This window comes from Papilio polytes, unplaced genomic scaffold (genome assembly GCF_000836215.1).
Source record: "Papilio polytes unplaced genomic scaffold, Ppol_1.0 DF824303.1, whole genome shotgun sequence".
NCBI classification, from domain to species: Eukaryota; Metazoa; Arthropoda; class Insecta; order Lepidoptera; family Papilionidae; genus Papilio; species Papilio polytes.
Window position 1 is genome coordinate 2,666,465 of NW_013524901.1, and position 19,815 is coordinate 2,686,279.

At 35.2% G+C, this 19,815-nt stretch overlaps 2 protein-coding genes across 5 annotated transcripts; one reads left to right on the forward strand and one right to left on the reverse strand.

Annotated features, from left to right (window-relative positions):
* Positions 1-30: 30 nt before the first annotated feature.
* LOC106101560 (vesicle-fusing ATPase 1-like) lies at positions 31-11,718 on the reverse strand. The gene is made up of 16 exons (XM_013280818.1): positions 11,533-11,718; positions 11,179-11,267; positions 10,601-10,727; positions 9,734-9,819; positions 8,889-9,034; positions 8,566-8,704; positions 8,105-8,247; positions 7,835-8,034; positions 7,184-7,316; positions 6,434-6,636; positions 5,734-5,922; positions 5,021-5,153; positions 4,409-4,566; positions 3,580-3,764; positions 3,044-3,202; positions 31-2,773 (listed from the first exon to the last, which is right to left on the reverse strand). Exons 1-16 carry the CDS (start codon positions 11,542-11,544, stop codon positions 2,638-2,640), a joined length of 2,238 nt encoding a protein of 745 aa, XP_013136272.1. The 5' UTR covers positions 11,545-11,718; the 3' UTR covers positions 31-2,637.
* A 478-nt stretch (positions 11,719-12,196) lies between these two features.
* On the forward strand, positions 12,197-19,798 carry LOC106101504 (calcium homeostasis endoplasmic reticulum protein). Of its 4 annotated transcripts, none has more exons than XM_013280750.1 (14): positions 12,197-12,444; positions 12,520-12,690; positions 12,795-13,084; positions 13,723-13,885; positions 14,676-14,823; positions 15,181-15,257; positions 15,431-15,629; positions 15,699-16,254; positions 16,444-16,577; positions 17,014-17,181; positions 17,646-17,749; positions 18,016-18,187; positions 18,600-18,763; positions 19,585-19,798. In XM_013280750.1, the coding sequence occupies exons 1-14, from the start codon at positions 12,420-12,422 to the stop codon at positions 19,686-19,688; spliced, it is 2,475 nt and encodes an 824-aa protein (XP_013136204.1). In that variant the 5' UTR covers positions 12,197-12,419; the 3' UTR covers positions 19,689-19,798. The 4 variants fall into 4 exon arrangements, with proteins under 4 accessions (XP_013136204.1, XP_013136213.1, XP_013136221.1 ...); XM_013280759.1 differs by having other exon boundaries at positions 19,625-19,798; XM_013280767.1 differs by having other exon boundaries at positions 18,600-18,796; positions 19,128-19,676.
* The last annotated feature ends 17 nt before the right edge of the window (positions 19,799-19,815 follow it).

A 19,815-nucleotide genomic window follows, 5' to 3' on the forward strand; every position in this document is an offset into this window, starting at 1 on the left:
TAGAATAAATGGGAGAAATAAACACAGACATTAACTTGTTAATAGATTTATTTCCAATAGGTAAATGTTATTGCTTAGGCAAGACAAATCATTTTTGGCAGAAAAACAGTAGAGTTTAGTAAAGCATAAAGGACTTATTTAAGTATATAATTTCAAACATTTTAACACTACATCTAGGGTTTAAATTGACAAACATTTTTTATAAAGTGAAAAGAAGCATTAGAACAAGGAAGTTAATGATAATTTTAGGGAAATACTGAAGTGAAATTTTTATCCACAAATATACATAGAAAAATATCAAGGGAATTTTAATTAAAAACCTAATAAAAGCCATTAATGACTGTCTGCCAATCACATAATATAGTTTTTTATATTTATACATTGTCACACTCAGAAAGATATAATTTTAACTGGCAACACTACATTTCTACTGTCAAATAAGCATATAAGCTACACACTCTTTGATTTTTAATAAAACATCTTTTTTATTACATGATTGCATAAATGGAATGTACATCCTAACATCACAAAAAATCAAATCCAACGCAACAACTAAAGGTGAAATTCCACTGCTCTAACACTTGTATTTTTTGTCACTATTTTGTCATAAAGAATGAGCGAGATGGCTAATTATTTTATAGAAGTGTTTGATCAGTGGAACCCACTGTAACAATACATTAAACATTTCATGTTGTTTGAACATTTAATTTCAATGTACTTATATTAACTGACAAGAGAAATAATATTTGAAACTAAAATATAGCTTAAAACACTGGATAAATTTCAAATAGTGCAGACACTTTTAGGCTTTATTTGGCCATTTTTTCAAACATGTCGCAAAAGATTCATAATTAACTACAGTGAATTAAGAGTATGAATTAATGTGTACCACCACAATCGCAATTCCTTGATAATTATTTAAGCCTACTTAAGGAAATTTTAAATATAAATATCTGAAATTCTACTTCAACAATCCAATTTGAATAAATTTTACTATAATCTATGTGCTAGTGATATTCAAAGACAAAAAGTACGCACATCTAAAGCTTTATAATTTGTAATTGTACTTGAACATTACTATAAGAATCGAGATATATTAAATTTAACCACACCTAATGTGTAAATGCATTAATTATTTGCATTAATTTAATAAACTGTCTACATTGACACCATTTCCTTACACCTAATATAAACATACAATTTCACTCCCCAATCATTCATATAAAAAACATATTTTTGTCTTTGTCACTAAATGAAAAAACTATGTTTTTCATATGTTTCGGTAGTGAAAATCTACAATACATAACATAATATTCAAATACGTCTATCTAAACAAAAAAGACAGCATCAAGCTGTATCACAAATCAGTAAAAAAAGTAAATAAATATTACTCTTGCTAAATTATAATACAATATATTGAGCTATTGTCTATTCTTACAACCCTGGGATTTTTTCAGCCATGTCATTGAAAGTAAATACTACATATTTATCTATGTACACACTATGGAAGATTTACTATGAAATGATAACGGAAGGATATGACACGGCTGATAGTTGCATACCACCGCCCCGTGCATAAGCTGTGTAGGTTTATTAGGGTGTACTAGCTCACAATTAATACACAAATATAATGTGCAACTCTAAAACTTTATACAGGGATGCAACAAATTACAATTAAACATTTCACAGAGAATATTGTAAGAATAACACTAATACTGATTGTATTTAAAATTTACCCATATCAACGAAAGAATCATACTGTATTTCATAACTGTCATCCGCAGAGTCCAATTCATCTGTAACCATATCACTTTTGGATGTTAAAATTTTCACTTCAGCATTTTCGTCACATACTGCTGTACTATCCGAGCTGTCACTATCAATGTATTCCAGTAATAAGTTAGTTTTGCCATTTTCTGTGCAGACCTCGGACAGCTCAAATGTACTGAGCGATGACTCGTCAATGTTGATGGCGTCAAATGAATGAGAAAGCAAAGCATCACTATACTTCACAGCGGCCTCATGAGATGATGCATCCGTAAAACGACCGGAGTCACCCAATTCAGATACATTAAGCGATGTGTCATCAATAGCTTGAATCGGTTTTCCATTATCCGGATGTATAGAGGGTGTTTCAAGTTGATGATCACTGACTATATTCTCTTTAGATGAAATTGTGTCATCCGATAAATCGGCCTCCACATTCAATGTCACTGAATAATCATTTTCATCTTTTTCTCCCGGTTGTAAATCATCAACACATTTGGTTGAATCATCGCTATCTGATAGAAGTAACTCCAGACTGCGATCGAGTATCGCAGTGTCAGCACAAGACATATCATCTTCAAAGACGATTTCGACACTTCGTATTCTCATAAGTGGCATCTTCGATGGTGATATTTCATTACCCTTCACAGTTCTTGATCTTTTTTGATTTGAATCCAAAGACTCTACGCTTTCGCTGACTTCGTCGTAATCGATTTCGTAGCTCCTGAGATCTGATATACAGGGTGTGGACTCTGTGACCTTGGCGCTGTGAGGTCTGTGTGAGGTGTGTGCATTGTGAGGTTCGTGCGAGGTGGAGGGCGAGGGCGTGCGTGTGGTATGCGCGTGTGTTCCCTAAGGTTGCAACAATTCTTATTGTATGGTGGTGCCGAGGTCCAGGCCGCCCTCCTCCTGCATCTTGGTGAGGAACTTGAACACTCTCGAGTCCTCGTCCGTCTGCTTCACCATATCGACTAGAGCCAGCAACTTCTTGATCCCGATGAATATTCTGTGAAATAATTTCAGTAAAATTATAAATAGTTCGCTAAAAACTAGTTTTCGTCCACGACTCTGTCTGCTAATTATTATGACTATAAATAGATGTTAGAGGAATCTATTCCAAATTTTATCGAAATCTATATAAACAACAGTTTGTAGCCTAAACGGATAATCGTTTAGGGTACAAACTATAAAAAAACAATTATCCATCCATCCATCCATCTAAACTATCGCATATGAAATATTAGTATAAAGTACATTAAATATGTAAATAACTGACTTGGCTCCCCTGAGATCTGATTGTATCCTGGCAAGGTCCCGCTTGGAGAAGGCGTCGCTCTCCTCCAGCACCGCCATCACGTGCTCGGGCTGCGACAGGTTGGGCACGTGCAGCACGCCAGTGAACGCCGACAGCACTTCCATGTCCTCCAGGACTTGTCTGAAAATTACATACATTACTATTGTTAACAAAAAATCAGTACAGGATTGGCACAGCACTACATTATTGGCATTGACGTCCCGTCCCTATCTGAGAGCTGTCAATGTCATTGACGTATTAGAATAACGCGCCATACTGGCGATTAGTATTTATGTATTCACGTAAAAACTACTAAGCCGATTTCAAAAATTTCAAAATTCACCATTAGATAGGTAATTTATCTGTAACTAACATAGGATATATTTTTTAATTTCACGCTGGCAAAGTCGCGAGAGTTTCTAAATCGGCCCAGTAGTTTTTGAGTTATTCCAATACATACAAAATTACTCTTTATAATATTAGTATAGATGTTCGATATCCCTTGCGCAGTAGCCTACCTTCGGCTGCTGGTGCAGAGTATGAGGAGCTTGCGTCCTTTGGGCGGCTGCTTCTTCAGCAGCACGAGGAGTGCCTGCAGCGTCAGGTTGGAGTATCTTGGGCCGATGGGGCCGTAGTCCAGCAGCCGCTCGATGTTGTCCACCAGGATACACGAGAGGCTGGAGCGGTACGCATCATCGAAGTACTGGAACAAGACAACTTGTTAAAATAATCGATATCAGAGTAACGGCATCAATACATCTTTGGTGTATATGTCCCATCCCTATGACATCTGTCAAGGTCAATCAGAATCATATATATCTCTTCCCTACTAATATAATAAAGCGTACAAACCCTATTTCGTGGCGTAATATGTCAGCAATCACAGCATATTTTTGAATAATTCTATCTTTAACAAAAAGCACTACACTCACGACACGCTTTGAGCTATATATCTTCACGCTATTAAACTTGAGGAGTAAATAGGTTTGATAAAGCCGTCATGCGGGAAAGGGATAAAACTACAAGTTTACAACATAAAAAAGCAAGATTGTCACGGTAATAATAATCCAATATCGAAGACCTTCATGTCATTTGTGTATTTGAATTTTGTCATTTGCAATTGGAAATTCCACAAATGTGAACGATAAAATAAAATTTTCATAATTTCATGCGGATAAAGCCGCACGGGAACAGCTCGTCAGAGACACAGTCTTGGCGATACGCCGTAGACTATATATTGAGTATTACATTGTTACAATTATGATCTAAAAATAGACTAGATTTGTGTCTGAAATTAATCGAGGCAATGTCTACACCATTTTAAGACAGTTTCCAGTGATCACATACCTTGCGTATCTGCAGACACTTGGCGGTCTCGGTGAAGCCCACCATGTCCTCGGGCGAGCAGACCTTCACGAAGGGGAAGTCGGAGCGCTTGGCCAGCTCCGCCGCCAGCGCTGTCTTGCCGCTGTTCGGCGGGCCTTCCAGCAGCACTGACACTAGACCTAGAAAATACATTTTATTAAAAAAGATGTTCCCATACCTATTCATGAAACTATAAAATTCTCAATTACTAATGTCAAAATTCAAATGCATAAAATAAAAAGAAAGCCTTTGACATTGGTTAACATTTACGGTTGCCATAGCAACATTGCTTCTTTGAAGTTGTCAGCTTGTAATTTATGGTCCCTTTCCCACATGAAGGTATTTTCAATTTATTTACCCCTAAGCTTAATAGCGTGAAAACATAGCCTAAAAATAGCCTAAAGCGTGTCGTAAATGTAGGGCTTTCGATTAAAGAAAGAATTATGCAAAAATGTACTGTGATGACTGACATCCTACGCCACGCAGTAGTATGTATTTACGCCTTATTACATTAGTATAGAAGTATATGATATAACCAATATGTACTTATCATAAAGCCTTTAAGGGTTTTTAAATGTCATTTATTGTTTTTACCGCTGGCCTCAGTAGCACGGGCTTGTTGTATGTAGAGCAGGCCGTCCTCCAGCAGCGAGGAGACGGGCGAGCCCCAGTTGGTGATGCCACGGGAGAGGAAGTGCTCCAGCGCCTCCGCTGCCGTGCCGAATGCCTATTGCACACACACGTCGTTATTTATGGAAATACTTAAAGAGATATCACAAATCACCATCATCATCATCACCTCCTTATCCTACTGCCGTAGGCGCAACAGGTTTTTGTCCTCCACATAACTCTATCATACGTCATCTCATCACACCCTTCTTGATCATGTCACCTTTCACGCATTCCATCGCCATGTCTTTCTAGGTACCGTAAATATTTGCTTAAAAATAACTTTAAAAATACATAATGTAATATAAATATGTACATAAAACATAAAGCTAAATTGTTAAGTTTTAAATATACATATAAAAACACATAGCTCCTATTTTAAATTTTAATGATTGTGTTTTAGTATGTCATCTTACTAATATTATAAACGCAAAAGTTTAAATTGAAGGAAATTTGTTAGAGTTCGTAGACTAAACTGCTGAACGAATCTCGATGATATTTGACATACATATAGAAGACAGTCTGGAAGAACAAATTCAACGCAAACGGAGTCGCGGGCGAAAGCTAGTGATTTTACTAATTTTCTTTTGTTTTATATTTCATTCTCTATGTCACAATACATACAACATATTACTTACTGGTTTAATATCATTTTCGAGAGCATGCAGGAAGTCAGTGCGTTCCACCATGAGTTTCTCCATAGCCTCAGGGTCCACCTCCACCTTGCTGGAGGCCTTGATCAGCCGGTTCATGGCCGTGGACTGCGCCGCGCGCACAAGACCCTCCAGCTCCGCGCCGGAGAAGTTCTTTGTCAGCGCTGCCAACTCCTGTCGCGTATACCGTTATAGTGTTACACATTATTACGTTTATTTTATTGTATAAAAAAACGTTTATTTGTTTTTAAGTCTACTTGAAAGGCAGTTTTCTATGAATAACTTAACCAATATTTTTTTACATTCTATTTTGTTTTTTGTTTATTTCGCTACTTCATAGTAGTCGAAATAGTTAGTGCAAATTTATTACAATATATGCATGACAATTACTTTTTACTAATTGGACCGTAAGTTCTATGGAGATCCCGGAACCCCTAACTAGAAGCTAGCCACCGATTAGGTTTGAGTAGGTCAAAGCCCTCATAATCCTGTCTTCCCCCCAAAATACAAGGTATCTGTGATATACGCTGAATACAAAAAAAGGTATAGACTGGCCTCGTTCCAATGACTACCAGGAAGATTCTGGAACCCTCTACTATTGCACTAGAGGCTAACCACTGATGAAGTTTGAATAGATCAAACCAAAGATTTCTCCTCGATACCAAATAGAAGGGTACAGACTGACCTTGCAGTCGACATCCTCCGCGATCTTCTTGTACTCCCTCATGCGCTTGGTGTGAATGCTGAGGATCTGCACGCGGCCCGTCTCGTCGGGCAGGCCGATCTCCATCTGCACCTCGAGGCGGCCCGGCCGCATCAGCGCCTCGTCGATCATGTCGCGTCTGTTCGTCATGCCGATCACTAGGATGTTGTTCAGCTGGTCTACACCTGCACACCACATTACACTTCGTCTCCACCGTTGAAATGCCAATAGCCTAATGGTTATAGGTACGGATTTCCGATGCGATCGAAAGTTCGAATCCATTCGACTGTAATCCATATCTATTGACACTCACACATATCCCACCCAATGGTACAAGAAATATTTGTAAATCAACAAACATGTGCTAGTTTATAAAAAAATATAACACTTTTTTAACAAATAAAGTTACAACTATCAGGTCGATGTTGAAAATTCTTTTTATTAGAAATCTCGTAGATTCGTTTAATAAGTTACACGTACTAACATAATAAGCTATGTTTATTATTGGAATTATTTTTTAATTCCGCAAGCCCAAAATTGCGAGCAAGTCTATTTGAAAATCAATAGGAAAAAAAAATGTAAAGCTTATGCATAACATGAAATAATTCTGTCCGTCAAATGTATTGTAATAATTAAAAAAAATTATTAATGTATGATGTCTATCTGAAAGTGCCTAGAGTTTATGTTCTTTTCGAAGTTGCGAGCCTGTATAAAGTTTGAACATCATTATACCATCAATCTTGGAGAGCAGCTGGTTGACGACGGTGTCGTGCACGCCCGTGTTGCCGCCCACGGAGCCGCGCGCCTTGCAGATCGCGTCGATCTCGTCGAAGATTATTATATGCAGACCGCTGTTCGGCCCACACTAACAAAATTACAATTACATTTACAACTAGCTGTTGCCCGCGACTTCCACCACGCAAAAGTTAAAAAGTAGCCTATAATATGCCCGTCTATATCAGCTATCCTTCAGTGAAAGTCTGGTCAAAATCGGTCCAGGAGATTACCAGGAACAAACGCGTATTGAGGACAGACAGACAGACAAAAAAAAATTAAATGCAATTTCATTATCAGCATCGCAAATAGATCTTCCCGAAATCTGGAATTTTTCTTTTGGCATTACAAACAGACACTCCAATTTTATCATATGTATAGATTGAATATAATTAACCACTTTTTAAATTAGTATAATAATCTAATTAATATTAGTTACTTGAATTGGTTTGAAAATATTTAAAACCAAAATCTTCGTAATAAATAGCGCTGTTATTTTTGGAAATTTTATTATTATCGTAATAACATAATCCATTCCGTCTCCCTGCAAAGTAACACCGGTAGCTATAATATTCACTGGAATACTAGAAAATTCTATTTAATGCTTACCCTTTTCTCTTCTTCTTCGGCGTCGGCGAACAATCGTCGAATGTTGGCCTCACTCTCACCAACATATTTGTCCAATATTTGTGGACCGTTTACAATTTTGGGTTCGCGCGCGTTTAGCATCTTGCCGATCTGTCTGGCCATTAGAGTTTTACCAGTACCAGGTGGCCCGAATAATAAAATACCCTTTACGTGCTTGCAACCTAAGGAAAAAATAATTTTAGTATCATATACTCAATACTCATTATGTGTAAAGACATGAAATAATTTTACCCAATTGTTCGACAACTTCCGGTGGGAATACGCGAGACGCAAACGCACGTCTGAAGATAGCATTAAATTCTTTGTCCAGACCGCCGATGCCCATTTTGCCGAAATCCCAATCAGGATTGATGATTGATTGACGAGGCTGTTTCCTGTTAATTATATAAAATACGATGTACAGTCAGCTTCATAAACATGTATATGTTTACATTTAAAAACCTACATATGAGTTTGGTTTCAAAAATATAATGCCACATATTCGTCCGTAGAATTAAATTTGTATTATTGACTTATATGTTCATATATATATTTTAAACCGAAAGTGTTTACAGACTTCTAATTTTGTAAATATATATATGCTAACTGTACATAAAAAAAAACTCAAATGGGATTTATTAATTTATAACTTTTCACGACCTGTTAAGGTTCAAAATTGCATGTAGTTTTAAATATTCTGTAATTACACTTACCCTTTAGCCTTTCCTACTAAGTTTAGGGAAGAATTCTCAGCTTTATCAAACTGTATGCATGCATCAGGTAGAAGTCTGCCCATCCTCACTCGACGAGGGATTGCGTTTGCACCTGATGCCAACGCTTGTACGTCCACGGCTAAACAAATATTGGACAATATTTATTAAAATTGTACAATAAACATCATTGAAAGACATTTCACAAACATTCCATATTATCAACCAGTACATTTATAAGGCTTCTATGAGCCAAGCAATCTTCACAATATAAACATAATATTCCATTCTTAACTAAATATAAAATAGTTATACAATAAAATTACCTTCTAAGTTCTTTACAATTAATGACAAGACTTTTTTATCCTGGAATGCAAATGCCAATTGTTGCCCAACGGTGAACACTTGGTTGGAAAATTGAATAAGGAAATCGCGCGCCATCTGCTCTGAATCGTACGGTTCCAGCGATGTTCTAGGATTAAAAAGTAGTTCATATCATTATTCCAAATTAGTGTATATTCTAGAAGACTATAATGGCATGCTGGAATTCAAATCAGAATAACTGAAGACAACTGAAGACACAATTACTACGCTATCGTTATTAGATAGCCACGTAATCTATACATATAATAAAATTGGGTGTCTGTTTGTGATATCAAAAAAAAATACAGATTTCGGGAATATTGTGTATATGCGTTTCTGATAACGAAAATCGCATTCAAAAAAGTTTTGTCTGTTTGTCTGTCTTTATATCCCCAAGCCGCGTTTGTTCCGGGTAATCTCCAAAACGATTGGGCCGGATTTCACTGAAGGGTAGCTGACATGGATAGGCATATTATAAGCTATTTTTTTTTAATTTCGCGCTGTCAAAATGGTGTAATGGGTGGTTCAAATCTGCGCTAAAGAAATTTGCAGGCGACAGCTCGTATAAAATATAGTTTAGTAACAACAATAAGGAATTTGCGTGTTAATTCCAATTACGTCATAACAGAGATAAGTCATGTATCATTACATGACACAAATTAAATATCAAGACTTCAATTGTGTATTGGTATAAATTATATTTCAATGTATTTTTTTTTACTTGGAAACCGTAGTAGCAAATTGTTACTTTTTTCCATGAATTAATGGTATCTTATGTTTAGTGAGAATGTTAAAAAATATAGCTTACGTCTTCTTTAGCATAAAGTCCGCATCTAAGGTGACACTGCACAAACATTCTGCGTTTTGTGGCTTGAATGGTTTCACATCTATGGGCTGAAACAAAATATTTATTCTATACTAATATAAAGATGAAAGATTTGTTTCTTTGCATTACATAAGGTTAGAAACTACCGACTTGATTTGAGAAAAGCTACAAATACTGGGAAGGTTTACTGTCCCTAGGGGCCAATGGCTATTTGGTAATATTTTTGACCAACTTCCCAAAAGAAGGAGGTACTATACTGTACTAATTCATCTGTATATATTTTTTAAATTAAATTCTGCACAGATTAAATCGCGTGTATAAAACTATCAAATATAAATAAATATTTAAGAAAGAAAATTAAAATTAAAAAGCTAGATTCTTCTCAAAATGATATAGTTCACATCAATTTCAGAATATGATTTGTTGGTTTTAGGAGTTAGTGTTTAGAATGAGGGCGTAAGTCTGCAAGTCGTGACGTAACTTATCGATCTCTACACTGCAACTCTTATAAATGTTAAGTGCAAGATTTGTAAGCAACATATTATAAGATTATTAATACAACTTAAATTATTAACTTACGACAGTACCAATTACAGGTATTTATGGTTATAAAATAGAGGTCCAATACAACAGTAATCATTTATCTTGACATTTTTAAGTGTAGAGCAGTATTGCGAGATGGGACTTTCATATTTGAAATGAATTCCACTAGTAATGTAGGTAGACCAAAGGATGGACCAACAATCTCATTCAAATTAAAGGCTTCTATAAAGTCACATGTTATAATATATTCACCATTCACTAATTTAGAGTGTTTAAAATTATATGAAAATAATTAAAAGTACTAACTTGGCCAATGGAAAGTGTAGCCCATTTTCGTTGCGGTGCTGAAAATCCTACTGTACCACGATCGACACCGCTGTAGAACCGAATACTGAAGACAAAATGTGATGGACCAGTAGATACTTCAATATGCCTGAAATTAATATTATCAAAGTTGTACTATTTTGTATAAGAGCTGTTTATAAAATGTTAATACTATGAGATAGGCTAGACAATCAATATGTAAAAAGTAGTACAGATTGCATAATCTGCAAAGGTTGCAATTTATACACAGAAATAAGAAGAATCAATATAATTGTAATTTATCCATATTAATTATATCTATATCATACTAATATTAAAATCTGAATTAAAATCAAGGTATTTTTTTTAATTTTCCCGGATTTCAGTCGGCACAACACATTTCCTTCTGGCATGCAGTCACTTAGCCATAAACTAGTGTAAATATCAATAGAATATTGATTACTAAAAGCAGAGTATGTGTTTTTGTAAAGAAAGCGAAAGGAATGATTATCATGAAAAAATAGAAATCTATGTTTGTCTTGATGTGAATGTAAATGTGGTTATATGATTATTGAACATACTTGACATCACTAGGAAAATCGTCTGGATTAACGAGAGCACAATTTGTTATAGCCAGCTCATCAGAGGGACATTTTGCTGCCTTCATTCGCTGAAATCACAATATAAGGTAACATAATTCAATTTCATATACTTCCCCCAATATCAATTTTTAGAATATAGATTAGATTTTTAGAATATACTATTAGTATTTCCCATACTAAATATTTGTAACGGCTATCTTTAAATGATATCTTTTTTTTTAAAATAAAATGTGTAAAGAAATTATAATCAGATTTTTTTTGTGCTAAAGTGATTAACCAGAAAACAAAAAGGTTTTAACAAGTTAAAAGGCTGCTTAATCGATAAAAACTTACCAATGAAGACATTTTTGTGTATATATTTATTACAATTTCTTACAAATCAATGTTTTGACAATATTGATTCACGTTGAGAAATTGACGTTGATGAAACCAAATAATCTGACACTCCTCGCTTGATACAGCGAATGACTGCATTGAACTATTTTGGCTCAAAACCAAATCACTCACGAACTTAAGAATCACGATCGCGATCAATACAACTTGAAAAGTATTGCCATTTTAACTAAATTAGCTTTGTTTTTAATAGTACGTATCCAGTTATTTATAACGCCTGTTAAATAGGTATTATAAATACTTTTTAATGCCGTTTACTATTTACCGCCTCTTTTGAAGGAAAAGTCATAAGGCAACCAAAAATACAATGAAAGTACAACCAGGACATCATTTCAAAAGTTCTATTCAATAAGAAATAGTAGATTGATTGTTATTAAAATAAAATTAACGAACACAACTTTGTACTCCATCACAAAATCATGAATTTACCTTAAAACATTGTAATAACGTCAAATGGTAAGATTATATTGACAAAACTTCAATAGGAATTATAAAATACGATCGTTAAAGTAAATCGATTTGAAGACAAATTGAATTAAACCCAACAAAATATCAGACCTTGATTGTGTCAATGTCTATTATTATATATTCTGTGCAGTCTGAAATTAAATGTGAATCTGAATTACAAATGGCCGACGTTGATCGCGTTAGTGCGGTAAAAGTGTTTTGTGACAAATAAACAATTACATTATAACTTATGTCTCGTTAAACTTTGTGTGTAGTGAAATTATATATGAACCGTTATAAAATGATACCAAGTATTTTTTGTAAATGGGTACATGAAAATTAGACAAAATTATCATTAACCTCAAAAAATATTAACAAAAATGGAGCTTCCACAACCTCCAGCAGGTAATGTTTAGTTTATTGCGTTTAAATTATTAAATCATAGTTACTCTGTTTAATACCTAACGTTTACATTTAAAGATCAAGACCTTCGCAACATAATAGATAAATTGGCTCAGTTTGTTGCGAGAAATGGCCCAGAGTTCGAGAAAATGACGAAACAAAAACAAAAAAACAACCCTAAGTTCAGTTTCCTGTACGGCGGAGAGCACTTCAACTACTACCAGTATAAAGTGACGACAGAACAAGCAAGTAAGCATTTATCACTGATGGCAAAGATAGAATGTTGCGGTCGCGGCCGATCGCTTGTTTGCATGTTGTGATAACCGTTTCAAGTGAACCTCCGCTGTTTATAGTTCTAAAGCAATCGGCCGGTGGGCAGTCTGCTCCCGCGCCCGCCGGGGCTTATATGGCACAGAACAGGCAATATGTAATGCCCCAACAGGGCGGTGCTACGGCCGCGCAGCTAGGGCTCGCGGCTACGATGGCGGTCGCACCGGCGCTCCAGCAATGGTTGGCGGTGAACTCCGTCCCACCCGCGGCGCCCGCTCATCACTCTCACGACATCGACAACATCAATGTACAGATCAACATGCTCAAGGAACAGATAACTCAGTCGGAGAATAATCTCAGTGCTCAGCATACGGTTAGTTTTATATAAGGTTAATTAAATCCTAAGATTAATTATTCCTAGATATTGGAATGTAAGCATAATATTTGATGTTACAAAAACTGCTATCAAGCTACTTTTGTACTACAAAAAAATTGTACTAGTGCTAGAAGATTTTATAATGAAGAAATCACCGCTAGTTTGCTCCCTTATAAAAATAAAAGAAACCATTCATCAAATAATTCATCCTCATACAATATTACATCATAATGTGCTAACAGCTACAGATATTCTATGGAAACGATTGTTTGATATGGTACAGTATTTTTAATGGATGATATAATTTAAAACTTGAGTCTTATATACTATCGTCTATAATATAATTTAATGTTATATAATTAAATATCTTTATTACTTAAGTAATGTAATAAGTCAAAAATTATTATATTATAATATATAGATAATTAATATATGTAATTATCTATATATTTTTTTTATTATCTAAATCTTAAAATGAAAAGTTTAGAGGAATGGATGTTTGTTAGAGTTTCTCCTCCACAGCTGAATGTATTTTGATGTAATTTGTCATGTATACTTAGTATGCTTTTATTTTTTTTAATTGCGGTGTTGCATGCGATAGTTGTACATAAAGTAATATAAAGGAATGATTGTAGGTGTTGATACAGCAACAGCAAGCTAAGATCAATGAGTTGGTGGGCAAGGCGCAAATGGAAACCATTCAGATTATGGCTGATGAAAACAACATCAGTCTCAGTGAATTGGACAATATTTTGCAACCAATAATAGAATCATGTACTAAGGATAGCATTTCTTCGGGTAAGTGTTTTAATTTACTATAGAGGAATCAGCGTTATCACATCTTATGTTAACGTTGTAATTGCCTTAAATCTCAATATTGGATAGTGTAATTGAATGTAAAAGACTGGCCGTAATAAGTGTTAAATCTGGCATCACATTTTTTAATAATATTTTTTAAAATTTTCTAATGTAATTTATTAAATGATGTTTCTTCGAGACTTAGCAGGACTAAAATCTATTTCTATGTGTGTAATTAATGTAATTTTGTTTAAATACTCTGTAGCAATGTTTACATGGTTGTAATTTAACATTTTGTCTTTAAAATAGTATGTTTTGTAGCTCATTATTTAATCTCATTCTGGATGATAATGAAATTAATTTCCTGTAGTTTTTTAATTCAATGTATTTGCTCAATTAACACCCATAGTTTTTTAGTCATGTATTCTATCATATGCACTTGATTTTTATAGATATAACAGTACTAGCTTTAACTTATCATATAAAAATTGATATAGTTAAATTCAATAGAAATGTGGAATTATAAAATTTATGTATTTTAAACTAATTTAACTTCGTAAGACTGTAATCATGGAATTAGTTAAAATGGACATGTTTGTATCATCAACCTAAATACAAAAACATTTTAAAATAAAACCTTAGATTGGAAATGACATTATCAGCCAGTGAAATTTGTGAATAGGACCTCATTTCTATTGAATTTGACTTTGTATTCATTTTTATGCAGTGAAATAAAAAAATTAACTACCTTCAATTTTGATATTGAACTAATAGTATAGTATAATTTCAGGTAAAGGGTGGATTTTACAACATGCAACATCACATGATGCAGGCAAAGTGATCTCACAGCACCTCCTAAGAAAAGTGACCCAGCCCGGAGCAGCTTTCACCCAGAAACTTCATATCATTTACCTTGTAAATGATGTGCTACACCACTGGTAATTAAATATATTTACTACATATGTGATCATTGTTAACTAATACTTCATTGTTTTATAAAAAAAATCATTGTTGCTAACAAACCCATTTATTATTTATTTTTATTATTAAAATGTTTTAAGATTTAGTTATTATATGTAAGATTTTAGAATAGTTTTAGGTAATATTTAAATATGAATATAAAGTTTTGTTGTATATTTTCGAATTGTTGATTTCAAATATAAACTTTATAATTATTTCATTAAAGTTGTAGTACATTTTGTGAAGAGTAATTTTAATTACCATTATCAAGTGTTTCCTGTCCCTTGCTGCAATTATCTATTCGGTGTCTATGATGCTCTTATTCCTAATTACAGTGCACGCAAAAACGCGGAAGATCTCAAGAAAAATTTGGAAAATGTGGTGGTTCCCATGTTTTGCAATGCCAGTATAGGTAACATATTTATAATAATGTCCTCGAGATTTAGGTCTCTTGTTCGATTCTGCATTCTCATCTTGAATAATAAGCATCCTTAGAACACCATCACCTGCGGTTTGCGCCAGCCAGGTAACTTGCTTGAGTCGACTGACTCTAGCGACAACCATGTAAACATTGATCTGTTTCAGCCGTCACCGAGGAACAGGAGGCGAAGCTTAACAAGCTGCTCCGCTTGTGGGAGTCCAAGTCCAACTATTTCGAGTCTTCGGTCATTGAGAAAATGAAGAGCCCCACCTCCTCCTACCAGGAGTATCAGGCCAACCTCATCGCGCACCACTCTAACGCCATCTCGCATCTTACACAACAGACTAAAGCAACATTCGAAAAGTATGCATTTCATTTATTTAATTAAGATTAGATACTTATTTCTTTACTTAATTTAATGTAAATTTTCAGCTATCAATCGCAACATCAAGCATTTGTAGCTCACACAATGCAACAGATTCAGCAATTGGAGATGCAAAAGCATGCATTGGAATTGCAAAATCAGGAACACAAAGATAATACTCATCAGAAAAATGTGCCACCACCACAATTTGAAAACAATTTTAATGAACCAAATTTCCCTCCGATGGGATTTCATGAACAAAACTTTAACTCGAGCCATCAGTTCGGCAGCGAGAGCGGAGATAATTACGCCTCTAACAACAGTATGAGTGGGAACGAGAACAGCTACGATAGTCAAGTGTTTGATCAAATAATGGCGCATAAAAAACCTGTTGAAATAGAAAAACTGGACCTATCAAATCTTCCAAAAGTGAATTTCTCCCAGCCACCTCCCGGTTTCACACCACCTGACAAACTACCCCTGTTAGCATTCCAAAATGGTCTTCCAGATCTTAGTAAACCTCCCCCAGGATTCATGCCATTCCCAGAAATAAATAACGAAGACTTAATGCCTTCTGCACCATATTTTGAGTTGCCTGCGGGTCTGATGGTGCCTTTGATAATGGTAAGCAATATTTTTATTTACTTTACAAATTTACAGTTAATCTATTGATTTTTAATCAAAGCATTTGTTATGGTAAGTATATAATGCATGGAATGTCAACTTATGTGTTATGTTTGGTATTATAGAATCTTTACATGATTGTTCCTATGTATATAAACAATATTGTAATATGTATTAATATTAATATAGCTGGAAGAGGATCGGTATCGTCCCCTGGACCCTGCGAAGATCCGTCTGCCGCCGCCCGCGCCGCCCAACGACCGGCTGCTGGCGGCTGTCGACGCCTTCTACGCCTTGCCCAACCACGAGCGGCCTAGGGATAAGTAAGTTTTACATAATAAACATACCATAATATCCCTATAAAAATATCTTATACCTTTAACTTAGAATAGGCAGAGACATATTTCCATGTTCATGATCCTAGCACACCTCTATAGATTCGATAATAATTTTTGAGTTAGTTAATTTCTCTTTAGGCTCCATTCACACAGACTGAAGTTTAAAACAGACCAGTTTTTTTTTGGCTAATAAAGTTGAGCAAAGGCTCAACTTGAGAGTAAAGACTCTCGCTCTTGATCATAAAAGTCTAAAATTAACTTCTTGAATTGTATGAGTCTATTTTATTTGTAAAAATATGCTCTGCTTTCGGTTTGTCTGTACCGAGTATTGGTGTCCATTAAATATTTAAAAACAACCAAAGCCCAAAACCTAGCATTAGTAATGTTGTATTAAAATAATCTTTTTTTTTTCCAATTTTAGTGAAGGATGGGAGAAGCTTGGTCTATATGAATACTACAAAGCCAAGAACGCGGCTCGCAAACGCAAGGAAGAGGACATAGCGCAGGGTAGGAGACAGCGCTCCAAGTCGCCCAGTCCCATACCCAAAGACCTGCAGAAACAGCCCACACCACCCGGCAGACGATACAGGTAAACAATAATAACTGCAATAGAAAAGTCTAGAATTTGTTTTCTAAAATATAATGTTTTACCAATCTTTACTTCTATACTATTATAATAAAGCGTAAAAACACACTTCTTTGTTGCCTAAGATGTCAGCAATTCAGCATATTTTTGAATAATTCTGTTTTTAATAAAAAGCCCTACACTTACGTCACGCCTTAGGCGCTTTAGGCTTTATTTATTTTAACGTCATTAAACTTAGGGGTAAATATTTTGGATAAAAGCCCTAATGTGGGAAAGCTGCTGCCAACGTCAAGGAAGCAAGGTTGTCATCATGTCATGTCATTTTGACATTTGTAATTTGACAAATGTAAACAAAGTTTACATTTGTCAAATTGTAAATAAAGTTTTTATAATTCCATGCGGAGGAATCCGCACGGGAACAGCTAATCACCAATAAAAAATAATAAAGTCAATGTTTGTTGTTATAGATCAAAAAGCAAGACGCCAGAGAAATCTCCAGTGCAATCAAAGTCACGGTCGCCGTCTCCCAGACGGAAACAGACATCGTGGAGGAGAGAGCGAGACCGAGATAGTGAGTGTTGTCAGAAATGAATATTAGATCTACCTTTTTATTTATTTTGAGAACTATGACGTAACAGTTTATGATGTAACGGAATGGTGCGACTTTTTATTTGAAATATAAAAAGGATACAAATAAGGAAAGATCGCGCGGAGAAAGTTAAAGGAATTAAAAAATGAAAATTGATATAAATAAGGGAAAATAAGGTTAGGGTAAAAAAAGGCTAATCACATGGCCAACAAAATGTATTGTGTATTTAACGGTAATTATAATTGCAGATCGTCGGAGGTCGCGTTCAAAATCCCGGTCTCGGTCACGCAGCAAGTCGCGGGAGCGAGAGCGAGAACGAGACCGGGAGAGGGAGCGAGAGCGCGAGCGCGCGCGGGACTCGCCGCCCTCGAGATCTCGACGCGTAGAACGTTCCAGATCACCTACACCGCCTAGTTTTCTGTTAGTTCAGTGTTACTCTATATAATATTCGATATTCTTAAACTATGACAAAATAACTGGTGCAGGTTATTTTTTTATTGACATTAAGGGCGATGAAGACTTAAACTCACTGAACTAAATTTAATTTTTATCTTATGACATCCATGACTCAATTTAATATTACCTAATATATGTAAATTTAAAAAAATTAAATATTGAGATGAATTGTAAAGGGAAAGATTTGTTTGATTATTTGAATTTTGTATGTGTACTTTTTTGTATGTAACTCAAAAACTACTGGGGCGATTTCAAAAATTCTCTCACTATCAAAAAGATGTCTTATCGCTGAGTAACTTAAGGTACATTATTTAATTTGACGGGGACGAAGTCGCAAGCCGCAGCTATCTTATATAAAAAAATAAATATGTTGTAGTTGTGGTACGTTGCCATCGACGTCCGGTCTGGACTCCAGTAACAAGGGTCACCAGCTCTTGCAGAAGATGGGATGGAGCGCGGGCGGGCTGGGCGCGGCGGGCCAGGGCATCGCGGAGCCCATCAGCGGCGGCGCCGTGCGAGACAAGCAGGACCAGTACAAGGGTAACGAACAACCAATATAACGATTTTTTGATTGATTATATAAACCCTAAAGGAGCGTCGGTGGCTCAGTGGTTTGAACACTTGACTTGTAATCTACATGTCTTGGGTTCGAATCCCGCCATGTACCAATGTGATTTTCGATTTTTCGAATTTTCATATGTACATAATTTACTCGACGTTCTTACGGTGAAGGAAAACATCGTGATGCAACCTGCACATATCGGCGAAGAAATTCAAAGATATGTGTGAAGTCCACCAACCCGCACTTGGCCAGCGTGGTTGACTATGGCCTAATCACCCCGTATTAGGGTAGGCTCCGAGCCCCTCGGTGGGGACGTATAGTGAGCTGGTGATGATGATGATGATGATATAAACCCTGTTTACACTAATACTCGTAAAACACTCACAAATTGCTTAACATTTTAGAATATCACTTCAATTTATAGACAAGGCGTTTATATATACTTTATAATTGTGAATATAAAAAAATTCACCTATAATTAACACGGAATTAAAAAGTCAAATATGGCCGACATTGATTTAATGGGCTTTCAATTTCAATAAAGAATGATTGAAACACCAATTTATTAAATTGCTATGTTATATCTGTGAAAAAAAATTGGTAATTTTCATGAATACAATCTTATTTCAGAAAATAAAAGGGATATAACATGATTATTTTGTAAATAATGAAATTCAATCTTGTCATAATTGGGTTGACAAATGCAGTTACACTTGTACATGTTTAATTTTTTTTTGTTTCAGCAGTTTCCTTTTTGTTTATTAGAAATTATTAACCAACTGGCATTGTATTTTTATAGGTGTTGGAGTAAACCTAAATGATCCATATGAAAATTTCAGAAAGAACAAAGGTGCGGCATTTATTACGAGAATGAAGGAGAGGGCTCTCGAACGGTCATCGTGATCGAACATAGACTTTATACACCAATGTAAATGTGCTAAATGAAGTGTCTGTGCGATTGGTGATATGATGGATTTTATCAGAATCATCGTAAAATAAATTTATGATATTTTTGTCTTTATTATTATTT